This window comes from Vulpes vulpes, chromosome 8 (assembly GCF_048418805.1).
Source record: "Vulpes vulpes isolate BD-2025 chromosome 8, VulVul3, whole genome shotgun sequence".
Lineage (NCBI taxonomy): Eukaryota > Metazoa > Chordata > Mammalia > Carnivora > Canidae > Vulpes > Vulpes vulpes.
The window spans coordinates 18290509-18317186 of record NC_132787.1 but is presented as its reverse complement, the minus strand read 5'-3'; the positions used below and the strand labels follow the sequence as shown (position 1 = coordinate 18317186).

Below are 26678 nucleotides of genomic sequence, written 5' to 3'. Positions count from 1 at the left end.
AGTCCCTTTGGAAACTCATGTCACACTAAGGACAGTCAGAGCTTCTTTTGGGGGTTCAACTGACACTGGTGAAACTATTAGGGATCGCTGGATAGATGAGAGGAGTAGGTAAAGGTAAAAGTGTCCCAGGGTGATAATATTTATTGCCTCTCAGCATCCTGAATTTCCTGACCCATCAAATAAGGAAACATCAAGTGACTGCACCACCTGATGACTGTTGATCCTCCATGACCTAAAATATTTTCTCTTCACTTTTCCCTTTAGATCAATAGTCCTTGGGGCATCTGGGTGGCTCAGTGGTTGAGCGTCTGCCTTTGGCTCAGGTCATGATCCCGGGGTCCTGGGATCGAGTCCCACATGCATGAAGCCTGCATGGAGCCTGCTTCTCCCTCTGCCTGTGTCTCTGCCTCTCTCTCTCTCTCTGTGCCTCTCCATGAATAGATGAATAAAATTTTTTAAAAAATCAATAGTTCTCAAATTTTAGTGCTTAAGAATCCTTGGGTGTTTGGTAAAATGTGGAATTCCAGGCCTCCTCAGATTCCGTAGGGCCCAGGAATCATTATTCTCAATAAGCCCCTCAGAGAATTCTGTGGGGGGTGGTCTTCAGCCTACATTTTAGGGCAACTTTGCCCTGGTTCAGTTTGGGATTTGCCTGTTCACCTGATCCTGGAGACAAGGCTAAATGTAAGAGGATGATAAAAGTCAAAAGGACTCCCCGGATCCATCAGAGCCAAAAAGACAATCACAGTGGTCAGGTGATTTGGCCGGATGACTGGGAGGCTCCAGTGGGGATGGGTGGAGAGGACACTGAGAAAGACTGTGATTGGAAGAGGCAGTTTTCTGTCTCCCTGCAGCTCCATTGTGGATGCCTCTTCTCTGCATCCAAGTCTTAGAGCCCGTGTCATCCACGTGGGCATCAGAGCATACATAAAAATCTAATACTCTGCAAGCAAAACTACTCTCTCACATTTTCCCCAGGAACTTTCAAAAGGCTAAAAGTCCTGAGAAGGGCTTCCTGGGACCAATAACATCTTCATCATTGATTTCATGAGAGAAACATTAAGTAGAAATTAGATCTTGCTCATAATGTGCAAATTTTGCCATTAAACATTTGTAGCTTCCCAGGGAATTCTTCCTTTGGTTATACAGCAGTGGGGCTGTTTTTCTCGTGTGTTAAGTAAAAACATTTGCATCATCTCACTTTCTTGGCTCTATCTCAATGACAGATATTTAGCGAAAGCAAAATAAGGCTTCACCATATTTTCTTTTAGTAATTAAGGACCTGTTAAGTTTGTCAATTTGGGAAACTTTCTGGATTCCTGTCTAAAATCTCATGATACATTCATTTAAACTAAAAGCAGATGCTTGCTTTGAAAAAGTATTGACATTTGGGGAGAATTTAGGAAATGCCAGCAACAGAAATAAATGGATTTGGCAATCCACTTGGCAGCAGTAAAATTTCCCATTAACCACAGTGTGAACTTGGGAGTGCTGGGGAGCTCCCTTAATTTGGTTCCATTATTGGAATGTTTTGTTGTTGTTGGGTCCCAAAATGATGTCTCTTACAAAGGAAAAAGATTATGATTTTTTTGGGGTGGGGGGAGCTTCTTGGGGGACAGATAGGCTTTACCAGTACTTTTGAAAAATGAACTGTAAAAGTCAAATTGTAAATATCTGACAGATGATCTTTTCAGAGCATACATTTTTTTCTATGGCCCTACTCTCTTTCCTATATAGAAAAAGAAGAAAATTGGATCAGAGTTTGTGTACCCTCGCTCACATTCGAGTTTACTGAGCACATCTCTGAGCAATGCTATGGAAATACAGCATTGGGTTTACTGGTGTTCACACGAGTTGTGCTACTTGACTTTTTATGGAAGTCACACAGGAAAATTGTCTGCAGGGCAGATCCCTATTATGTGCTGATGAAGAATGAATTTTTTTTCAGTTCAAAACTATACTCACTATAGTTAGTGTGTCACCAGCACCTCACACCCTGCCCCAATCCAGGTGGGTCTGCAGGATCAGACTGAGGTCACTGCAGCAACAATGGGAGGCAGTTAGGGTGCCCACCCTGTGTGGCATCAGTGGTCAAGCTTTAGTTGCCTTTAACACTTCTCGCCCCAGCTGAAATCTGAGGAATAGAATGCTGGGAAAGTTCTGACGCTGTCTAGTTACAGAGCAGCAGAGAGGAAGACACAGCTCACAGAAAGACCTCACACAGAAGCTGGCACAGAGTAGGTGCTGAGGAAATGTTTGTCCTGAATCCCTCCTGTTTCACTCCTTTCAAAGACTCCTGATGTCTTCATCAGCTCAGTGAGGTCACTGCCCTGAACCCAGGCAGCAGAATGCTTGCCCCACTAGGGCCTTGCTCCTCCATGTGTGGGGCAGTTCTGTGCCAGGAGTGCATGGAGGTGAGTCGGAGTGGAGGGAAATAGTCCCAAGCCAGCATCACTCCAAAGCTCACGCAAATATTTATGCTCAGCTATTCCATGATCTGAAGGAAAGCATAGAAGCAATGCTCCCAGTTTGGTATCTGGAAAGGGCAGCTGAGAGCAGCCTGATTTAGCCAGGATTCATTCTCCCCATAGATAAAGGGTCACTGTGATGATGGGCACATCCGTGGTTTTAGGCTCAGGCTGATTGTTGCCTTAATCCCAGCTCTGCCCTCATTAGCTGTATGGCTTGGATTAGATGTTCCACTTCCATGTGCCTCAGTGGCCAGATCTGTTGAATGGGCACATGAATCACTACCCTCCAGGTTCCTTTGAGGATGCAATAATTATACAAAGGCAGGGTGCCTAGCAGACTGTCTGGCACATAGGATGATGCTAACTCTGACTTGCTCCTTCTCTACTTTTCAGTCAGATTCCCATCTGGAATTCCTATCAGAACCCTTACCAACTAATTTCTCAGCAAAAACAGAATGCTGTCCCATTCCAACTACTTCATCTGAAGAAAAATGCACTTTCAAATTCCCTTCTGGTCTTCCTCTTCCACTTCAGTTAAGGGATTAGAAACTTGGAGTCATAGTTAAAACCACAGATTCCTGCGGCTAAAGAGGTTTACAGGATCACCTTGTCCGGTGCCTTATTTTATAAAGGAGGAAACTGAGTCTCAAGGAAGTTGAGTATTGCCTGAAGCTGTTCAACGGCAGGGGTAGAAAATGCATTATCTACTTCTGATTCATTATTCATTTTATCCCAAGAAGCTGAGCTTCAAATTGGAAGTGGGAAATTATGTCCCTGGGCTAATAATTAATCGTAGCTAAAACTTATTTTTATCTTTATTGGGGGCTAGGTCCTATGTTAAGTACTTATATGCATTCTCATGTTCACTACTCATGAAAAGAAGTTACTAATATTATTCTCATTTATTTTATTTTTTAAAGATTTTATTTAGGGGATCCCTGGGTGGCGCAGCGGTTTGGTGCCTGCCTTTGGCCCAGGGCGCAATCCTGGAGACCCGGGATCGAATCCCACATCGGGCTCCCGGTGCATGGAGCCTGCTTCTCCCTCTGCCTGTGTCTCTGCCTCTCTGTGTGTCTCTCATGAATAAATAAATAAAATCTTTATTTTATTTTTATTTTTTTATTTTTTTATTTATTTATGATAGTCACAGAGAGAGAGAGAGAGAGAGGCAGAGACACAGGCAGAGGGAGAAGCAGGCTCCTCATAGGGAGCCTGATGCTGGACTCGATCCTAGGACCCCAGGATCACGACCTGAGCCAAAGGCAGATGCTCAACTGCTGAGCCACCCAGGCCTCCCTAGTTCCCATTTTATAAGTGAGTAATTGGAGGCACCGCAAAATAAAAATGTTTTCCCCAAAACACACTACAACATGGCCAAACTGAGATGCAAACTTACTAAGTTCTTCCACAACTCCTGGTCCTGAGGAGAGACACAGGGACAGTGTGATAGCCAGAGGTACCAGAAAGGGCTGGCTCTGGAGGTGCCACTCAATAGAGCTTACTGTTCACAGCCCTCCCCTCCCTGCCTTGTGCCCTGTCTCTAATGGGAGAGTGATGGTGTCCATCCTCTGACCACCCTGAGTGGGCAAGTGTATGAGGCATGAGGAAGGGCTTTGTAATTCTTCATGCGAGTGTCAGTTATTGGCATGCTAGTCACTTGTTGGAGGAGAAGTGGCAGAAAGATTGAGGGCAGAGAGCCCTGCAATGCCGCCCAGCAGACAGGGGCATGAAAGCACCAGGCTGGGTCCTCGGAGCAGAGGAAGCTGGAAGGAAGACTTCAAGGCCAGCTTCACGTTCCCACAGTGCTTTCTGGCACATACCCCGCAGACTACAGGTGAGTGTGGGCCAGAGCTCACGTGGAGAACATGCATATCCCTCTCTCTGCCCTTCGTGTTTCTCCTCCTGGCCTACACAGAGCTAAAAATAGATCTGAAAGCCCCCTGACAATCCTGAACAAGTTATATTCCAAATGTAGCCTGTTGTGTCAAGGCAAAATCGAGCTACTGGACTTAAGATAAAAAGTTTATCTTGATCTTGTTCTCCTAGAGTAAGACACTGCATGCGAGAAGAAATTTCCACTGGTTACCCTCATTTCTCTCTCCCTTTTTTTTAGTTTTTATTTTAATTCCTGTTAGTAGACATAAAGTGTTCTATCAGTTTCAGGTGCGCAATACAGCAATTCAACACTTCCCTGTTCATTTCTCTTATTCTTCGAATTGACTTGTACCTTCTTCAAGCTACATCTCTACTCAAGAGTTGCTCCAAGTCAGAGCCCAGCACAGGATCTTAAGGAGACTAGACTGTAAACGGAGCCAGGAAAACTCATGAAGCTTAGGGATGGTGGCGGTGGGGAGGGCACATATAATTTTCAGGACAGGGGAGAACACTGAGCACTCTGGTACTTGACAAAGCAGTCTGGCCCGTTTGATTATCCTGTCAGAAATATTTATGCAGGGAGAGAAAAAACATTCCAATTCCTTCAAGAGAGTGTAAACAGAATCAGGGGTTCCTTAAAGCTTGGGCTCCCTCACTGGGTTTCTCATGCAGGCTGCCTTCTGGCCTCACCAGTGTTCACTGCCGCCGTGACAGCATGAGAGGGGATTGAGAAAAGGGACCGTTCTTTGCAAACGTACTATGGATTTAAAGCAACCCACTCATGCTCAACTCATTAGCAATCACAGCATGAATGAACAGAGTTTTGGTGGGGGAGATACTTACAAAAATATTTTAACAATTAGCAATCTGTGTATACACAAATAACTCCCGAATCTTGAGGAAGTAGGTAAACATTCTTATCATTTCCCAGATAATCCAGTTTTGTACAAACAGTGAACGGAAGATAAAAATGCAAACGAGGGGTGCCTGGGTGGCTCAGTCAATTAAGCATCCAATTTCGGCTCAGGCCATGATCTCAGGGTTGTGAGACTGAGCCCTGTGTTGGGCTCTACACTGGGTATAGAGCCTGCTTAAGATTCTTTCCCTCTTTCTCTCTGCCTCTACCCTACCCCTCTCTAAAAATAAAAAATGCAAATAAAGCTGTATTTTAGATGAGCTAGAAGAGTTCTTACTTTAAAACCTTTGTAATATTCTCTCTCAAATGAAGTTCGAAGGCTCGTATTTCACATTCGTTGGCAAGCGATCAGTGCGACTGTGTCAGGGTGTACACAGCATGGGAGAGTGGTGGAAAAGACAGACAAAAGTGGCAGCATTATGGAAAGTCCTAAATGCTGAGACATCTGGACTCTGAATGTAATGGATGATCAACAAAATTCACAGGTGCCCCTCAATTTATAGGGAGGGTGGAAGAAGCATACATGTTGGAAATAGAAGGAAAAAAAAACATGTTGCAATACAGGCAATGAAATAAAGAGCTTCAAAAGCAGGACAAGGTCAACAGTGGCATATTCTTCATTTCAGAGACATCAGGGGAATGAACAGGTGAGGAGGAAGAAGGACCAAATACTAACCATTCTTACCAATCTGATGGGAGAAATTTCAGAAGGAGTTAAGAGAACGTGAAGGAATAGTTGAAATGACACAGATTATCTAGGGGAATCTGGGGTGTACAGAAATGTGTGGAATGGGAAAAATCTGAAGACCTAAGAGCAAGCCCACAATAATGGATGGGGGAAGGGGATAGAAAGAGAATCAAGAACACATGTAGATTTTATTTTATTTTATTTTATTTTTTTTCACATGTAGATTTTATACTACTGCCTACTAATGGCTTAAAAAAAAAAAAAAAAAAAGCTGACAATACCAAATGTTAGGGTGTGAAGCACATGGATCTCCTCATCATTGTTGATGGGAGGGAAAGTGGTACGATTACTTTGAGGAACAGTTTGGCAGTTTCTTAACACATTAAAGATACATTTACCCACAATTCCATTCCTAGATATTTACCTAAGAAAAATAAACATACAAAGACTAGGACATGAATAGTCACAACATGAATATTCACAATGACTCAAACCTGTAAAAAACAAAACAAAACAAGTATTCACCCACAGGAAAATGGATAAACAAATTACAGTCTATTTACACGATGGAATACTACTCAGCAATAAAAGAAATGTAACATGTAACCACAGGAATAAGACTCAAAACACTATGCTGAGCAAAAATATCAGATGCCAAAAAAGTGCATGGTAAGTGATCACTTTTAAATGAAGTTCTAAGGCAGGCTAACTAATTTATGGTGGAAAGAATCAGAATAACAAGTGCCTGGGGCGGGGCGGGGGAATTATGGGAAGAGGCATGAAGGGTCTTTCTGGCATGATGGAAATTGTTCATGTTGCTTTGGGGGTAATTACAAGAGTATTTAGAGTTGTCAAAACTCAGATTTGTGCATTTTTTTTCCATGTCAGTTATAGCTCAACTTAAAAACAACGACAATGCATAAAATCATGATGTAAGCACTGGCCTTGTTAAGGAAGCAAGACACATCTTCCCCAGAAGAGCAAAAGAAGGGGGAGTCTGTGAACATGCAGGAAATTTTGTGGTAGGAGGAAGGGAAGCTGCGCAAGTTGACCTTGCATGACTTGACTATTCTTAGGAAAAGTAAGAGATGATATTATCTTCTGGGTATGTGTATGGGCACTAAGGAGGAGAAGGATACATGTATTGGGAAAAGAAAACATATTTGGGAGATACTATAAAGACCATAAGGGATGAATCTCTAACAGCCTTAACCCCCGATCCTGTTTTGTTTCAAAACCCTCTGCTCTTCAGAGTTTGTTGGGTCCTACTCAACCCAGATTTGTATTTCTCATCCCCAACATTTGACAGATTGGAAGAAGGTCAAGAGCATCTATTCCTAACAGATGAAAATTGCTTCTTGGAGTGGAAGTGTGCAGTGAAGATACAATTAGATTACATATAAAGAATAAAACTCGATGGTTTGTGGTCTCCCAAAGCTCAATACTATTTAACAAATCTTATTCTTGAGCATTTATTTGGGAAAGAAGTAAGAAAAAATGCTTAAAAAGGTTCCTGGGGGGAGGGTGGGGGCTGATAATGAAAAGGAGTTGAGGAATACTGGTCTAGGAAAAGCAAAATGCAGGCAATGGGATACCCTGAGTTGCAGGCCTGGTCAGGTAAGTAAATGAGGATTAAGGTATGCAAGAGCCTAAGATGATGTCACATGCATTCATGAATGGATAAATCAGAGACAGGATTATAAATCAGGAATATAAAAACCAGAGAGAACAGAGATTGTAACAACGGTGAAGAGCAGGGTTGGTAGGAATGTGGGAGTAGGAGAGGAATCACACCAGTCATGGAAGTCATGTCAATACTAAGCTCTTAGCAAAAAGACAACTGAGCATGGTTGGAGAAGAACTAGTGGTGGCAGGTCACAATCCCAATACCATCCAAGGGTCAGCAGGAATGACAGAGGGGAAAGGGAAGGGTGGGCGGAGGTGAGAGACTAAGGTCAAAGGGGAACACCAGAATTCAGGTAGTAGAGAAGAAAAAGATCTGCATGGCCATGTAGGTGGGTGCTCAAGGCAGAACAGAACTGGAGGGTCCGGGGGTGAAGCTGGCAGAGGAACTGGGTGATGGATTAATGTCTGGAAGGGATGTAATGGGATTGAGACCACAGAGAAATAAGGTTGGAGATGCCTGGAATACTAACAGGTCACCATGGGAATGGGGGCAAGGAGTAAGAGTTTACTTGGAGGGGAGAGTACAGAACTTGTCCACCCGAAGTTGACATCCCATTGTGGTGGAAAGCAGCTCAAAAAAGCTTTTCTTAAAAAAAAAAAAAAAAAAAAAAAAAAAAAAGCTTTTCTTTATCCAGCGGACTAAAATTTTGGATTCTCTGAGGCTTTGGTTGAAAAGTAGAGGAGTACTACTATCTTGAATGTATCAACTCCGCTTTTCTTTATCCAGCGGACTAAAATTTTGGATTCTCTGAGGCTTTGGTTGAAAAGTAGAGGAGTACTACTATCTTGAATGTATCAACTCCTTTTTATAAAATAAAAGGTGGTGTAGCTAGTGCCAGAGATAAAAAGAAATTTAATCTCAAACATTTATATTTATTTCAAAGATAGTGATCACCATTCTTTCCATATTCTTTTATTTTTTAGGATTTAATTTTCTAAAGGATCAGGGTGCCTGGCTGGCTCAGCGGTTGAGCATCTGCCTTTGGCTCAGGCCATGATCCCCAAGTCCTGGGGTCGAGTCCTTCATTGGGCTCTCTGCAGGGACCCTGCTTCTCCTTCTTCCTGTGGTCTCTGCCTCTCTCTCTGTATCTCTCATGTATAAATAAGTAAAATGTTGAAAAAAAAAAACTTTTAAAGGATCAGACTATAGAATGTATTTTGTTTTTCAAATTCAACTTCTATATAGTTCAATTATTAGACATCCCACTTCACTTCTGTATTTTGATTACAATACTTATTGTAATACCTATATAATGCCCATATCCTATCATGTGAATAGAAAGGAGTTTTGGCAATGAGGGAGGTATGACGTAATTCTTTAAGAGGTTCTTTTCATATTCTGTTTCAGTAGCAAACACTAGCAACTATTTTACCACAGCAGTCACAAAACTATTTTCCCATGCCCTGAATTTAAATATTCAATTATATTCTCTTGAGCCATCAGGGACTTCTCTTTTCATCCATAAAAAGTTTATGCTAATCTTGCCTATTTTCTTTTACATTTTAGGTTCTAAGCAAAGCCAACAATAATTAATATAAATTAAGAATGCTGGCATGGAAAGCTGTTCCTTATCAATCTGTCACACTGTAAACATGTCACACAGAATCATAATAGATTAGCGTCAAAGTCCAGTGAAATGGTCATGAAAGAGGCCAAATATATTTGAATAACATTCATTGAAATCTATTGCTATGATCAGGTCTAAAGCTGTATGTCATAGAATTCCAAGAATTCAAATGAAATTTGTCTTCAGTGCTGTAAGATTTCTGGGCTGTTCTGACAGCATCACATTTTATTTAGAGCTTCTGGCCTGGACAAAGTCTTACGTTTCTTTCAAAGTCAAGGTCATTCATAAAGATCTGTGCTGTCCAATACAGCAGCCACAAACCACATGTGGCTATTGAACACTTGAAATACAACGAGTCTGAGATAGACTGTAAGTTTAAAACATACACTAGATTTCAAAGATTGATTATAAAAAAAAATAATTGATTAAAAAATATTGCTGGCTTGGTAATATTTTTACATGCTCAATTTTAAAATTAATTTTTGATAGTAACTACATGCTAAAATGATAATATTTTGGACATATTGGACTTTAAAAAATAATTATTAAAATTAATTCCACTTTTTTATGTTCTGAAATATGGTGATCTGAAAATTTTAAGTCACAGATTCTGGCTCTCATTGCATTTCTGTTGGGCAGTGCTGCTCAAGGCTGTATACCACTTTTGAAGTGAGCCGCAAGGAGGCAGTCCAGTGTGGTCAGACAGGTGTAGGTTCAATTCCCACACCTTTTCTTTCTTCACTGAGGGACCCTGGCACATTACTTCTCCAAGGCTTGCTTTCTTCATTTACAAAACAGGAATAATGAGAGCACCCTGCTCTCAAGGATGATCCAATCTAATAATGCTTGCGATTGATATATGCTTAGGTTCTCAGAATGAGCTTTAACTTCTAGATTACAAAAAAAAGAGGCACAATTTAAAAAACTCAGCTGCCTCATGAAAAACAGAAGGGGCAGAAATTTTAAACAAATAGTAAAATGGATCAGATCAAACAATTTAAAATATCCTTATCTTTGTTGTTTGTCTTCAACCCATTGCTACTTAGTAGCAGACATGTATTAAGGAAAGCAGAAATGAAACTCAGAGGTAACTAAATGTGGATTAGCTCTATTTCCTGAGTCAACTCTCTCTGCTACTGAGGGAAATAATGTAAACAAACATGTTTCCTTATAGAAAAAAACAAAACAAAAAAACCATGATGGGCCTTTCTCCCAAGAGGTAACCACATGCCATTAAATAGCTAAATATTAAGTAATTTTTGGGTTGAAGAGCTATTTGGGCACATGGGTAAAGGAAAGTGAACAGAACGGAGTCCAAGGGCAGGGATTCAGTTCTGGGCCTGCCAGGGCCTAGGCCAATATCACATAAGATTTCTGAGCCTTGGTTTCTCCTTCGTAAAATGGGGATATGGATGAGAATACCTTTTGTGAAAAAGATTGAATTAAATAATGCGTAATAAAACACTTATCTCTAAACTGCAAAATATTATGTAAATGTTAGCTGTTATCATGATTTTATTCCACTGGATTGTAAGAATAATCTACGTGGATACAGCCACTCCACTCTCTGATGCAAATCAAAGGAGCAACAGGTGAACAACAGTGGCTTTGTACAAGGCACTCAACTTTTCAGGACCCTTATTCCCTCTTCTTCCCTGTCTACCTTAAAGAGTTACTAGGAGAGCCTCATTAAAAAAAAAAAAAAAAAAAAGCACTCAGAAAACTAGAGGCTTACACAAATATAAAGCATTGTTGTTGGTTTAGATAATCACCAAGAGTTGATTTTGACAAAATCTCTGACAAAGAGAGAAAAAAAATCCTATGTTTAGTGTCCGGGAGTCCCTCCTACTGTGAAAAATAGCTATTACCATGGTCCAAAACAGAATTCCTTGTCCTATATAACTCACATATAACTCACACATTCAAGATAATAGTTTTTTTTTTTCAAGATAATAGTTAATGGCAATAATATGTGGAAAAGGAAGGTTAGGGCATGCATCTCTTGTTCAGGTCTTGGCAAGATGAAATTTAAGGACTGTCGGCTGTCATTTTTAAGTAAAGCTCCATTCAGCACAATATGATAATCATAACTGCAGGACATCCTTCCTAACAAGAACTGCCATAAAGCTGGCTCTTGGGCAGCCTGGGTGGCTCAGCGGTTTAGCACTGCCTTCAGCCCAGGGCGTGATCCTAGAGACCTGGGATCGAGTCCCACATCAGACTCACTGCATAGAGCCTGCTTGTGTCTCTGCCTCTCTCTCTCTGTGTGTCTCTCATGAAAAAAATAATAAAATCTTAAAAAAAAATAAGCTGGCTCTTTGGGGGAAAAATACTCGTCTATGTGGTCTTTAAAATCAGTACTATGTAATTCTGGTACCCCAAAAGACACTGATAGGACTTTATCCAGCCATTAAATTATTTGACCTCTAAGGCAGGACATAAACAGATGTAACAATGACTTAAAAAAAATGTGTCTTTAGAACTTCACATAAGGGGGTGCCTGGGTAGCAAGTAGGTCAAGCGTTTGCCTTCAGATGAGGTAATGATCACAGAGTCCTGGGTTCTAGCCCCAAGTCAAGCCCTGAACCCTGCATGGGGGTCCTGGCTCCACAGGGAGCCTGCTGCTCCCCCAGCTTGTGGTCTCTCTCTCCCTCTCTGTCAAATAAATAAGTAAAATCTTAAAAAAAAAAAAAACACACAAAACCTTCACATTAAAAAAAAAAGAGCTCATAAAAATCAGAGAATAAAATAGAAGCACCCCATTGACCTGCAACTATTATCTGTAATAATTAGAACTCATTTTCCCCACATCTCTTGATCTGTTATTACTTTTAATAGGAGCCGACTAGTACTAAAAGGACTTTTCTGTCACCAGGTGTACCACTTCATTTAACAACTAAGGTTGTTTTTCATCATTCTCAATTTGTATCAAATTATAACAAAAAATTATCTAACTTGAAAAATTCAGCTTATTTGGTTTTTGCTGATTTATACTTTTATTTCTTTCACTTGAATCGTACTTTCCCCATATTTACTTACTTTTGTATAGTATTCCTTGATTTTGTGCTCCTGTACCTGGACAAAGCCAACCCTAAACCTAGAACTTCAAACTTAGGATGGCACCTCTCACATCATACCATATTAGATTGTTCTATAATTAAGGCATTTCAATACTTCTGTCCAAATGGGATTAAATAAAAAACACACATTAACACACACATTAGGAGAAAGGACTAAGGTCTATCTATACATGTAAAACTCAAGGAGTACACAGGAAGGTGAAGAAGTTGCATCATATGGAGTTACTGAGGCAATTAAGACAATCCTTTTAGGGAGAGGACAAGAGAACAAAGCAAACCATTAGCTAGCTGTAAGGTACCAGATGAGTGCTCTAGAAGTTGAGAGACTCAGAAACCAATTCAGTAAGTATGGAGATTTTTTTTTAAGGATGGATGAATTTATTTATTTATTTGGTGGGGAGGGCAGTGGGAAGGAGGTACGGATCTCAAGTCGACTCCGTGCTCAGCAAGATCATGACCTGAGACGAAACCAGGAGTCAGGTGCTCAACCGACTGAGCTACCTAGAGTCCTCCAGTAAGTGTTGTAGATTGTTAGCATCCTAATAAGCTGAGATAAACACATCACTACCATCTCATTTCAAATCTTGTTCATCCTATTTCCACATTGGATGTTTTCACTGTTTTCTTAAGCTTAGAAGCAAATTCCGTAACTTCCACCATTTCATTATTGCCAAAACTACAGATGCCAACACCATCACCAATATGCTTAGATTGTATTAATAAAAATACAAGATGCAAAAGCACCCCTGTTCTAGGTTTCAGTGATACTAATTACACTATGAACCTCTTCCAAGGCAGTGAGTGAAAAGCCAACACCAATGACTGATTGTACCTGGCAGGTCTCCCTAAGAGCAAGAGTTATCATTACTAAGTCCAGGCAGGCCTTGCTTCATTTCTTACTGCTTACATATGCTGGACATGAGTTGTAGTTGTGTCATCTGGTTGCAGCTTTCTTTTTTTTTTTTAAGATTTTATTTATTTATTCATGAGAGATACAAAGAGAGAGAGAGAAAGAGAGAGAGAGAGAGAGGCAGAGACACAGGCAGAGGGAGAAGCAGGCTCCTTGCAGGGAGCCTGATGTGGGACTCCATCCTGGGACTCCAGGATCATGCACTAGGCTGAAGACAGTTGCTAAAACCACTGAGCAACCCAGGGATCCCTGGATACAGCTTTAGAGCACACCACTCTTCTTAGATGAGTGCTTTGCCCAAAGTATATTCATGGAATACTTAGGAAATGCCTTACCAAAAAAAATTGACTTTGGGAAATATCATATCGTATTCTATATTGCCTTCCTGAAGATTCACAGAGCATTTAGCATATTAAAGGTTCTTGCAAGAGGAGGAGTTATCTTTGTCTAACTCAGCATTTCCTAAATTTACCTGACCATGTAACCCTTCGCTATGCCCCCAACCCTCTATAGACATCCTATGAACATCCAGAACTGACACTTCCAAATACTCTTTTTGAATGATAAGGGATAAGGGATAGATTATTTTAGAGGACTATTACCTCCTCTCAAAGCTTGAAAACCCTAAATTATTCCACTCTGGGAAGAGGAGACAGTAGCACAACCAGATGAGTATTAAGAAGGAAAGGATTTCCTTTGTAAAATTTACAAGACCGCCTGATCAAAGGTACACATTCTACTTACTTAAGGAGATTGCCGAGATTGAACAGAGCCCGGTTGTGCTGAGGATTCAGCTGGAGAGCCCTCTGATAGTACATCTTTGCCTCTGCTGCGTCTCTCGTCAGTGTTCCCAGATTGTTCAGGGCACTTGCATGGCGAGGATACAACCTGAAAAGTCAGGACTATTCAGCCATGATTGTTCAAAAACCTGTAAGCTGGGCATAATTTGCTTGTTCTCCCCCGCTCCCCCCCCACCCCCCAGGGAATGCCACAACCAAAATGAAACACTGAGTTCTTCCTTTATTTTAATGGTTTGTCCATGTGAAATCTTATGTGTGCAGCTGCAGGCATATAAATATGGCTGAGAAGCACATATTTGACCCTTAATGGTATAAGTAAATAACCCCCACATGGTACGAAAATAAACAGTATGCAAATCTAGGGTTAAACAAATTTTAGTCCTTTGGAGCCTATAATTACTTTTGATCTGCTTTGACAGAAAATTCTCATTGCCTCATTGCTTCTGAGTTTCCGGGCTGGTGGGACTGCTGAGCAGCTGCCTGTACAGGGCCTACTATGTACACGAGATGCTGGAGGTTCCTCAGGTGAAGGCATCTTCACATATTTGGATTGGGATATTAGAAGGACCATCATTATTGAGAAAGCTTAATATACAATGTCTTCCCACAAAAATAAACTTTATCCCTAAAATGACTTTCCATCTTGGCTCTCTTTTTCCGTTTTATCTCCTTTCCCTCCTCCTACTGTAATTTGGTACCAACTGGCCTGATACAGTTCTCAGAATGAAAATCCTGACAAACACTTAAAAAAAAAATTAAATAATGCACAATGAAGTGAAAGTAGCATTCCCATGTTCAAAAGCAAATGTAAAGGAGGCTTGGGGATACATCAGTAAACCAAATTTATGCTGATTAAAGAAGGAAGGGAATCAATTTACTTCCTTAACTCAAAACCATAAAGAAGGCAAATCCGCACAGCTACATAGTTTAGTTGTTTCCGCTATATTTAGAGCAGAATATTTAGCAGACGAAGAGGTTCACTCCGTCTCTGTCACCCAGAGTGCTTAAATAAGCCCATGGAACTGGCTCTTATTGTAGAAAAGCCAAGATAATGCACAAGAAATAAAAATAGGATGTGTACTTGTCAAATCTCTTGACAATCAAATGACATGCTTGCCCCCTCCCACTCTGTTCTGCACCTTCTAAGATCAGTTATATTTGCAGACAGAAGAGGTTCCTATTAAAAGGCTGCCAAGACAGTCTCATTTTTTTTTTTTAATCTTTGTTTAACTCAAAGTTTCCTAAGTTTATTTGATTACGGAATCCTCTCTTCCCCGGTCCCTTCTAGAGCAGCAATGAACACAAAGAACATTCCTGAGGGGGGAAAAAAAAAACATTCCTGAGAAATCGTATTTTCAGTAAGATATGCCCATGCCAGGTGATGTTCCTCAGGACTGACAAGGGATAGAATCTATTCAGAGGCATATTATGTCCTCCCAAACTCAAAAGTTCTAATTACTCTCAATGGCTGTAGAGGATGTTGGGGAGAGATACGAGAGGAATTGGGAAAAGGAAAACATACGGGCCAGCACATGGCACTGTTGTTTGCTTCTCTCTGGTCATCTTCACTCAGGCAAAGACAACCCGAGGTCCCTGGTAGCCCTATAACCCCTGGCCTCACAGTTCTAAGGGAAGCAAGTCCTTGGCTCTCTCTCTCTGAGATGCCACTAAGGGATATCAGAACTTTGATGAGAACAAGATGCTCTTGCATCTGCTCATTCTTCACTCCATGGCCACAAAAGTCTCCTAGGAAGCTTGTGTCTAAGAATGTTACAGAAAGCATATCACAGCCAGGACTCAAATTCCTTTTAAAGAACCCTTTTTTTTTGGTGGGGGGGGGGGGGTGCAGGAGGAGACGTTGAACAAAGTTCTCTGACCTCCCAAAGATTTAAGAGATGTCCAATGAACGCGATATGAGCAATTCTTGTTTCTCTGTTGAGCAGCTATAATAGGAAGCTTCCTGGGGACATCAGGCTTCTTAAAACTTGATCTTTTCCTTATTTCTTTAGGCTTGGGAGCCCTTGAAATCAATGTTTGAGGTGAAAGCACTACCTATGGGAAAGGACAGTCTAAATTCCATAAGATCTTCCACCATGGACTCACTCACCTCTTGAAGCGCCCATCCGCACTCTCAAGCAACTGCCCTTGGCATTGGCTCTCAGCCCACCTTATTCAAATTTATGCTTACTGGCAATCCCACTGTCAAATAAATAGTCATGGACTTTCTTTCTTTTTTAAAGATTTTATTTATTTACTCATGAGAGTCACAGAGAGAGAGAAGCAGAGGCATAGGCAGAGGGAGAAGCAGGCTCCATGTGGGGAGCCTGATGTGGGACTCGATCCCAGGACCCCGGGAACCATGCCCTGAGCCCAAGGCAGACGTTCAACCCCTGAGCCACCCAGGTACCCAGTCATGGACTTTCACATTTCGCTGAATCTAAAATTTTTTTTTTTCTCTCTCTTCTCTTCTAATTCAGAAACTGAATGTAAGTCCACACCTAACTCTCAAAACCAGAAATAAGCAGTGAGAAAGGAAGTAGCAAGAAACAGAAAGAAGCACTCTGACAGAGAGAGGCACTCTGATGGAAGAGGCCTTGACTTGTGCTCCAAGAACTTGTCTGCAGTTGCATTAGCATGAAGCTTAGGACAAAGATTCATGGCCAGCCACAGTCGGGGAAGAGGCTGTATGTTGACAGAGTCCCAACCCAGGGAGGAAGGGGATTGCTCACATCTAGAGTGGCTTACTGAACCTATTCCCACTCAGAGCCCCCACCTGAAAAACGTGTGATATTGTGTATTCCTGGTAATAGTAAGCAGACTGCTAGCAATATCCTCTCTCACCGGGTATCTGATTAGGTTCAGCTACTCACAAGCAAGTATTGCATTATTTATAAAACAAAGCTGAATTTCATTAATAGGATTCTTCAATAACTAGGTCAGGAAAAAAATACCACACTTTGTTTTGAGTTTTAGATAAATGTAAATTTTTTTTCTTAAAAGACCTGCTCTTCTCTTGTTCACTGAAGACCTATGCTAGGACAGAGGTTATTTTTTGTGTTTGCTTTTTATTTTATTTTTATTCTATTTATTTATTTATGTTTTTAAAGATTTTATTTATTTATTCATGAGAGAGACAGAGAGAGAGAGAGAGGCAGAGACACAGGCAGAGGGAGAAGCAGGCTCCATGCAGGGAGCCCGAGATAGGGACTTGATCCCGGGTCTCCAGGATCAGGCCCTGGACCGAAGCTGGCGCTAAACCCCTAAGCCACCCGGGCTGCCCCTGCTTTTTAAATAAACTTGTGTTTGAATGAGCTTGGGTCTAATTCAATACTGAGGTCTCCAGGAGGATAATTACGTACTATAAAAATAAACAATTTAAGAGATGTTTATGTTGCTACATCCATTGTCAGAATAAATTAACCCTATCTTGACTTTGACTTCTACAGGAATACTTTATAAAAGTTCTGTTAGTGATTATTCCCTTCCCCATCTAAAAAAAAAGTCTCAACAAAAGCTTCACTAAACTAGGGTGGAGTGGTGATTTTCAGACTTTTTTTTTTTTTTTTTTTTATGAGTATGAATAGCCATAGGATTTTCCTTCTCACACTCTTACTCAACATTTGTGCTGGGGGGTTTCTTGCCATTTCTTTATTACTGTCATTTTTTATTTCAGTGAGTTAAATTTTTAAAACTTATTACACAGAAAATATGTTGTATTGTCAAGTAGTCCTAGTGTGTAAGGAAGCTTATTTTTTCTCTTTAAAAATGAAATCTTGGGACACCTGAGATTAAGCCTTGGACTCTTGATTTTGGCTCAGGTCATGATCTCAGGCTTGTGAGATAAAGCCCCACATGAGGCTCTGTGTCAGGCATGGAGCCTGCTTAAGAATCTCTCTCTCCCTCTCTCTTTGGGTCTCCCCCCCCCCAAAAAAAATTAAAGTGAAATCTACATATAGAGATACAGTTCTATGAATTGAGGAGAATTTTGGTCAAGTACTGAATAATCTGTATTCTTGGTAAGTACACCTCCAGTTGAGCACATATGGGGTTCTTAATTTTTATCTAGGAACATTTCCTTAAGCAGAACTGATAAAGCACCTATTTAAAAATATTATTATTCCCCTCCATTCCCAGTTACCTTAGCTCTGAGAATCAAAATCAACATGTTATTAGGAGATCATCACTGGGGGTAGGAACAAAAGAAAATGGGTCCCAAGTGACCTAGGATGTATTAAGGATACTTCACACTTTTTCTTCCATCGTCTCATTTAACCCTCCTAATTCTTTAAGTAGAATTACTGTACTATGTTACAGCTGAGGAAAGAAATTGAGTAGATAATAGATTATTAAAAAATAAAATAAAATCTCAGAAGCAGTTGTGTTCTTGTGTTAAGAAGACAATTGGCTCCTGTAAATCTATTTATTTTTCCTGACAATCATGAGTCTTTCCACCTTCAGCAAATAAATAACCGCTACCAATTAGAGCTTCCATTTAGAGTAATTTCTCCTTTTTTTTTCTTTAGCCCATCCATTCAACTATGATCTTATAAGAACTAGTTCTCAGGGACAGAAGTAGAATAAACTCAATACTCAGAACACTTGGCTGCTGGGATTCTTATGCACTGGAAAAATATGTTACCCACCATAGAAAATAATCATGTTATCTCCAAAAACCACAGCATTCAGAGAGGCTATTTAGAGCCAGCAACACTGAATAAGTGTACAAGATGTACGTACACTCTCTCATCTACTGCTCTTAAGCTTTAACCCAAGATCAACCTGCAGACCCAGATACACGAGATGGATGTGACTAAAGTGTGGTTTTACATTTTCTTTCAGTCATTTACTTTGAATTTTGTACCATCTGTTCAAAAGTGAAGGATGCTCTTAATTTTTTGTTGGAGTACCTTATACGGCATTTCATTGTGCAAGCGATATTGTATCCTATGCTCCAGTTTGTAATTTCCTTTCAGAATATACACACCCTGATTTATTTGTCTGATTTTCATTCCACACCTTAATTTATTTGAGGTTAACTATGCTAAGGTCAGATGTTTATTTTCTATTTCCTGTTAAGAAAAAAAAAAATCCAAAAGAAAAACATGTCTGGGAAAAAATTCAACCATAAAACCTGAACTTCACTGGACTAAAAAAATAACCAAAGTAAACTTTATTTCAGGAGTCAGCAGCATATTTTCAACCAGATTAGTCTCTGGTATTTTTTTTAAGTGCCTGGTTCTTTCCTGTTATAAGATTTGAACAATCATGTCACTAAAATGTACCAGGTGACACTGATTATTGCTCTGCTTCTTTGCTTGTTCGAAATTGCCATTAACACCCAGCAAGTAATCTTGCCACTTTCTTTTTGCATTATACTCTTTCCACCCATTTCAGAAAGCTTTGGGAAAAAACCTCACATGCAATTTAGGGAAATGTAACACACTCTCCAAAGAGGGCCAACTAAATTATCTGACCTCTCACAATGGATGACCTCTCACAGTGATCCAGGAGGACTCCACCCAGTTGATTTTCCAAGACAATTTAGAGTAAACCCTGTTCTCTGATGCCCTCAGGAAATGAGTCATTTTAAGTGGCTGAATTTTCCTGATTCCTGACAATTTAACTCTAAGGGTTGGGAAATGCATTGAATTAAATACTTCTCTGCTTTTTATTTAACCTTTCTCAGAGGCTTGAGGTGATTATGGTGAACTTTGGTTTCTGGGGCAGATAGTGGGGCTGTTTTGGTGGAGCAGAAATATAACTGTATTTGGAGTCAGAAGCCACGGACTTTCAGAAAAAAAAAACAACATATCTAGCTATGAGATTTTGAATTTATGTCTGCCCCTTAGTTGCTTTCTCTATAATAATAAGGTCAATAGCTATTGACCTTCTGTGTAAACAAATGGGTGCCTATGTTAGAAAATGAGATGATGGGTATAAAAATACCCGTCATCATACTTGTCCCACCATAAACAGTTTGTGTTTGGGGTGAGTTGCAGGACCTCTGGGTGGTATTATTTGGTTCCCCCTCCAGCCCTAACGAACTCACGCCAGGCTGAAGCTGCCAGGTCTCCTCTCATATGGATTTCTCACCCTCCAAAAAAAATCATTCTCTTCACTGCTGACAATGGCCTTCGACTTGATCCCATCAGTCAAAAGAACATCCATTATTTCTTCATCACTAATCCAGTGAACACTCAAGTCATCTTGTATCCATCTGTCTCTCCTATGCCGTGGGTTCTCAGATGTGAAGGACGTGCGACTCTCTCCATTTTAAGAATGTAGGAATGTTCTTTGCCAAACCCTCATTCCAAAGCCTGTCAATCCTTCATCATCTAAAGCAAACGATCCCCACAGGCACCAGAGCAATTTCCTCCAAGCCTTTCTGATATGCTCAACACCAAATGGAATTCCAGACACGTGCAATTTTACAAGCTACATCCAAGGTTGTAAGGAGATTCAAAGTCCTGTGTGACAGATCCATGTGCACATGGAGTCTTTACTGTACTGATACTTCATAGCATTACTAGCACTCCAGTTGTATCAACTCGGGAAAAGACGGCAGTGGGCGGAAAAGGGGGTCCCTATTCCTAATCAGTAACTGCCAATGAAGATCATGTGGGATGGGGAGAGAACAGGGTGCATATCCTGAATATCCGCTTCAGGAACTGGTGGTCACCAATGGCAGGAAGTAGGCGTGTTAAACATCTTGTGATGCATTAGACAGTCCTGCATAATGAAGAACTGTCCCATCCACACTGTTGACTGCTCTCCCACTGAGAGATACTGCTGTCATTACAGAGTTGCCCTCTAACTCTAAGGGGGTCTGTGATGTTCTGTGCATTATATATCCATCTGGTCTTTCTTTCAATAATCATTTAAACATCTACTAAGCACCTACAATGTGCCAAACCCTCCGCTAAGGGACCACAGCAATAAAGAGAAAGGAGTCTTTGCTCTCCAGTAAGTCCTGTGGCAGAAGAGGAAGAGACAGGGACACCAATTTGCTTTAACGCACTGTGATCAGAGCACATAGGGCAGAAAGAGACAAAGTGGAGGGAGGGGGGTGGACAGAATGAGAAGCAGGAGCCCATGGCAGGAGCATTGGTACTCACCAAGGTGTTTCCAGGCCAGATGATGCTTCACCAGCGAGGCAGTTAACAGTTGAGAGTTAAGGAAAGGGGAGGAGGGGATATAAGTAGAAAGAGGAAAAAAAGTGTTTCAAAGGAGAGAAAGCAAACTAAAAAGAACTCAGGAAACAAAACATGGTTTAAGTACAAATTGGAAAGGAGGGCAATAGAGGACAAGGAACAGGTTTTGGAGAGAAGGTGGTAAGGTGAGTTTCGGTGCAGTGGGAAATGTGTGGAAACATCCAGGAATCAGCTGGAGAGATGGCTCTGATAGAGGAACGTTATGTGGTGAAATGACAGCTTTGAGAGTTGATCAGCATACAGATGCTACCTAAAAGCTTTTGGAACTGAAGAGATCCTCTGGGAGGAAAGCAAAGCTTGAGAAGAGGAGGAGCCTGAGAACTCCTCCATTAAGGGTTTGGAGGAGAGTCTAGAGAATCAGAGGGAAAACCAAGGCAGCATGGAAGCTGACAAATAATTCACTTTAAGGAGGATGGAGCAGTCAACAAAATTAATGCTGCTGAGAGTCAGCAGTGTCCTCTGGAGTTCCCCATATGAGGGCAGCAGGTGCATCTACAGAAAAGAGTCAGTGGTAGAGTGGAACCCACTCACAGGTGGTGGTGGTAGGGGTCTGGCTAACAAGAGGGAAATGAAGGAGAAGACACTGAGACCAACAGGTAAGGGGAAAACAGGAGATGAACAGGCTGGTTTGCATATTTGTTTCAAGAAGGTAGAAACTTGAGACTATTTATTTATTTATTTATTTATTTATTTTTAAGGTATTTTATTGCCTGGGTGGCTCAGTTGGTTGAACATCCACCTTGATTTCAGCTCTGGTAACGATCTTGGGTTGTGAGATAGAGCCCCATGTTGGTCTCTGTGCTCATCAAGGAGTCTGCTTGCGATTCCCTTTCTCTTTCCCTCTCCCCCTGCTGGTGCACGTGCCCTCTCTCCCACCCATCTCCCACCTCACTCTCTAAAAAATAAATAAATGAATCTTTATAGAGAGAGATACAGAGTGTAAGATTGGGGAGGGGAGGGGCAGCGGTAGAGGGAGAGAGAATCTCAAGCAGACTCCCTGCTGAGTGTGGAGCCCAACATGGGGCTTGATCGCACAACCCTCAAGATCATGACCTGAGCAGAAATCAAAAGGCAGACACTCAAGGGCTTGAGTCACCCAGGCACCCCAAGAATATTTAAATATTAATGGAAAAGTGCCCAGAGAAGTAGATGAAGTGAAGGCTTTAAGAAACAGTTTTAAATAAAATCTCAGAGGAATAAATTAGGGACTCCTGAACATAGGAGAAAAGCAAGATGGGTTTGGGGACAGATTAAAATATATGCTCTGTAGAAGTGACTATGGATCTACTTTGGAAAGTTTTTGGTTTTCACACTGTACTTCAGCTGCCATTTAAAAAAATTTCAGGTAATTCACATTCTTAAAAAAAAAAAAAAAAGACCATATAAAGATGTTTACAGGTAGCATTCACCCAATCAACACACACTAAGTGCTACGTTCCTGGTATTGTTCTCCAGGCTGCGGATAAAGACCCAAATCTCTACCCTCATGGGGTTTCCCCTCTAGTAGAGGGAGACAGACACTTAAAAAAATGAGAAGTAGGGGGCACCTGGGTGGCTCAGTGGTTGACCATCTGCCTGTGGCTCAGGGCATGATCCCGAGGTCCTGGGATCGAGTTCTGCACTGGGTTCCCCACAGGGAGCCTGCTTCTCCCTCTTCCTATGTCTCTGCCTCTCTCTGTGTGTCTCTCATGAGTAAATAAATAAAATCTTTAAAAAAAAAGAGAGAAGTAGGTGAGTGGGTGACAAATGCAATGGAGAAAATGAAGCAAAGAAGAGGAATAGAGTATGTTGGTGGTGACTGCACTCTTGGGTGGGGTGGCCTGGGAAGGCCACATTGACAAGATGACCTAAGTGGGGAACCCCGAAGGAAGGGAAGGAGGCAGCTAGTTAGAGAATGAGGGTGTGTTCCAGGAAGAGGGAATTACAAATTCAGAGTCCCTGGAATAGAAATGTGGCCTGACTGGTATGTAGCTGGAGCTGAGCTGGCAGAAAAGTCCCAGGAGGTGAGGTCTGAGAAGGGCAGTGCAGGGCCTGGTAGGAGCCACAGGGGCTCTGAGACAGGAATCTAAGTGAGACACGATGGCCAGTGGAGGTGGACAGAAGTGGTCAGATTTGGGACATACAAATAAATAACACTTAATGAATTTATCACTGCCAGGTATTGGGCACTGCCTTAAGCTTTTTATACGAACTATCTTGTAATCTTCCAGCCTTATGAAGTATATGGTGTTACCTCCCATGATGTCATTTTAACAGAAAATCTAAGTGATATTGTTAAAGCTGTCATATTTGCTTATATCAGAAATTGTAAATTGAGCCGGTTGTGGTGGCTGCTTTCTCACACCACCCAGACACCACTCACGTCTGAGACACTTGTTTCCCATCTATTGACAGTTCACAGCTGAGTCTTCTCAGGAACTGCCTCACCCCAGGCTACCCTCCCTGCCTGGGGCAGTGACTGGTTCATAAGGGGATGTAAAGATTCCATCTCTTGCCATTCACGGCAATCCTGAGGGGCGCTCGCAGCTCCAGAACTTCCTAGGTGTCAGCTGAGGCCCAGGAATTGCCCTGCTTGTCAACTCTCCCTCTGCCCATCCTGCTCCCCTGGCTTCCTTCCCTAACATTCCAGAGAGCACTTCTTAATGGACTTCCTGCATGCAGATCCCCGCCTGGGATTCTGTTTCCTGGGGAAGCACAGTGGGTTTCTGAAGTGAAAGAGAGGTATAAGGCAGGAAAAAAAAATAAAAAGCAAAAAACAAAGCACAACCCCCCACCCCCACCCCACCAAACCAGACAGCAAAATGTTCTTGAATAGAAATTACAGAACTTTCATTCAGAAATTTAGTCTATAAGTATGGCCACAAAGTCACTAACTTCTAGTTTTCTAAATGAAATAGTGTTTAATTTCTTGGATTTAATGAGTAAAACTGCTAGACTTCATTAACACAAAATATAGTGAAGCTATTAATTTTCATCAACAAAACTAATTTCAAGTGTCTATTTGTGATACTGGGAAGTGCACTTAGACTTTTATAAGTGAAAATACCACACTGGCAAAAGAGCCCATCTCCACATGTTAAACCTGGTTAACAAATGGTCCTGGAGTTTTAATTCTTTCCAGAAATATATGACAGCTGGTATCCAAGGTCACTTTACTCATAAGAGTTATTTTAAATGTTCACTTAAAATTGATTTAATGAAGGACTTTTAAAATAAGCATTATATCCTGATTTAAAAAAAAAATGTTCAAACTCCACCAGCTTCATAGATAGCATTTTTCAAAGGAGTTATAATAATGTTATTGATGTATTCAGGACATCAGTGAACAGTGAGTTAATTATACATGGTTAGATTTTGTTAGACTATGATACAGGGTTTCCTTGATTCTTTTATTACTTCCCTTTTTTCCATATGCACTTATACAGTCTAATAGAGTCTCCTTGCAGAGTTCCAGTTATCAACACAGCAGGGAATGCAAAGAATGCTATCAATGGTTACTACTATCATGACGAGTCTCTATTTTATGCATTAAAAATTCCAATCAAAAAGATTTTAGTTCTATCCTTTCCCACGTGGTAGGCAATTAAATTGCTAGTGGCAATTTCTTTGGGACAGGAGCAATAAAAGCATATTTCTTCCCCTTTACTTATACCAATAAAAAAAAGCCTGGTTTGGGGATCCCTGGGTGGCTCAGAGGTTTAGCGCCTGCCTTTGGCCCAGGGCGCAATCCTGGAGTCCTGGGATCAAGTCCTGCGTCGGGCTCCCTGCATGGAGCCTGCTTCTCCTTCTGTCTGTGTCTCTGCCTCTCTCTCTCTCTCTCTCTCTCTCTCTATCATGAATAAATAAATAAATCTTAAAAAAAAAATCCTGGTTTTCAGGCTTCTTTTTCTGTTTAGAACATCAATAACTGGGGCACCTGTTGGTTAAGAGTCTGCCTTTGGCTCAGGTCACGATCCTGGAGTCCTGGGATGGAGCCCCACACTGAGCTCTTTGCTCAGTGGGGAGCCTGCTTCTCCCTCTGCCTGCTGCTCCCCCTGATTATGCTTTCTCTCTATTAAATAAATGAATCTTTAAAAAATAAAAAAAGAACCTCAACAACAGATATACTGGGAGTGGATAAGGCTAAGGGTCCCATGGCTGCCCAAGCACACTTGAGTACTGTCATGGAAGGGTAATGCACCTCCTGCTTGATAGGAGTATGGGAAGGTGGAAATCTTAGATGATTTACTGTGTATTTCATGGTGAAACCATACCTGTGAGGGGGATGGGGGAAAGCAGCAGTCTGGGTAACTGAAGATCATAGCCCTTGTATCAGGGATGGAATCCTGCAGAGGGGTGATATCCAATCACCTGGGATGCATGACTAGATCTGGGTATGGGAGGTACTTATCATAGTAGGCTGGGAGGAAGAGGGTATCCCAGTGAACAATGTTCCATGGATATGGAATAATTTACTGGTAACAGTAAGGAGACTTTCCTGACCCACCTGGACAAAGGTGAACTCTATTCCTTCCCAGGTGCAGGGTTCTTGATGGCCAGCCCATTTTAACCAACCAAGAACTGAGTCATGCAGTGAATTTAAATATAAAATGAAAAACAATTTCCATAACTCTATCACCTGTAGTGAAAACTATTTTAAAACTACCTCTTTGGGGCACCTGGGTGGCTCAGAGGTTAAATGTTTGCCTTTGGCTCAGGTTGTGATCCCTGGGTCCTGAGATCAAGTCCTGAATTAGGCTCCCCTCAGGGAGCCTGCTTCTCCTTCTGCCTATATCCCTGGCTCTCTCTGTGTGTCTCTCATGAATAAATAAAGTCTTTAAAAAAATAAAAAATAAAGATAAATAAAATAGTTTCTTCACTATGTTGTACTCTTCTCTGTAAAACATATTGGTGGTTGTCCACAACTTAATAAACTTTCCCTGTAAGTCTGCGCCTTTTTGACCCTGTGAGTTGAGTTGAATGACCAACAGACAATCGTGTTTATTAACAAATTTATTGCAGTTGTAGTTTTTATTGCAGTTGTGTAATGTAATAAAATATTTTGCAAACTGATAAAATAGAAGTGAAAAAGTTATTTCTATGAAAACTAAGTAAATACTCTAAAATTCTCAAAAAAGGGAATTTGCTCAAGAAATTGCTGTTGAATTAGATGAAAAACATCTGTAAAATCTATAGGAGAAAAATCAGGAAAATCTCACAGTCATTACATCTTTCTTCCACTTTAAAGTATCAAAATCATCAGACAAATGATTTATGGATGTGATTTTGCAGATTATAATCATTAAACTCTTACCCAAAGGAAAAAGGTTGGTTTGACATTTCAAGATTGGTGAATAGATGTACATGTGAAATTTTGGGATACAATAAATCATTCAAGAGTGTGCATAATTTGTTTTATTATTTTCCCCTTTTAACTAACTTTTTAAACTAATCAACAAACTACCGGCCAACTACACATTCAGTATCTGCTGCA

The 26678-nt window shown here is 41.0% G+C and overlaps 1 protein-coding gene across 3 annotated transcripts in view; it reads right to left on the bottom strand.

The window, feature by feature from the left end:
* TMTC1 (transmembrane O-mannosyltransferase targeting cadherins 1) overlaps positions 1-26678 on the bottom strand; it is a 267311-nt gene that overhangs the window by 40701 nt on the left and 199932 nt on the right. For 2 of the 3 annotated variants that reach the window (XM_026000063.2, XM_072765654.1), the window contains one exon: positions 13939-14082. The exons of the other annotated variant lie outside the window; for it this stretch is intronic. In XM_026000063.2, coding sequence (XP_025855848.2) covers positions 13939-14082 — 144 coding nt within the window. The remainder of the gene's footprint in view (positions 1-13938; positions 14083-26678) is intronic. 3 annotated transcript variants of the gene reach the window in all.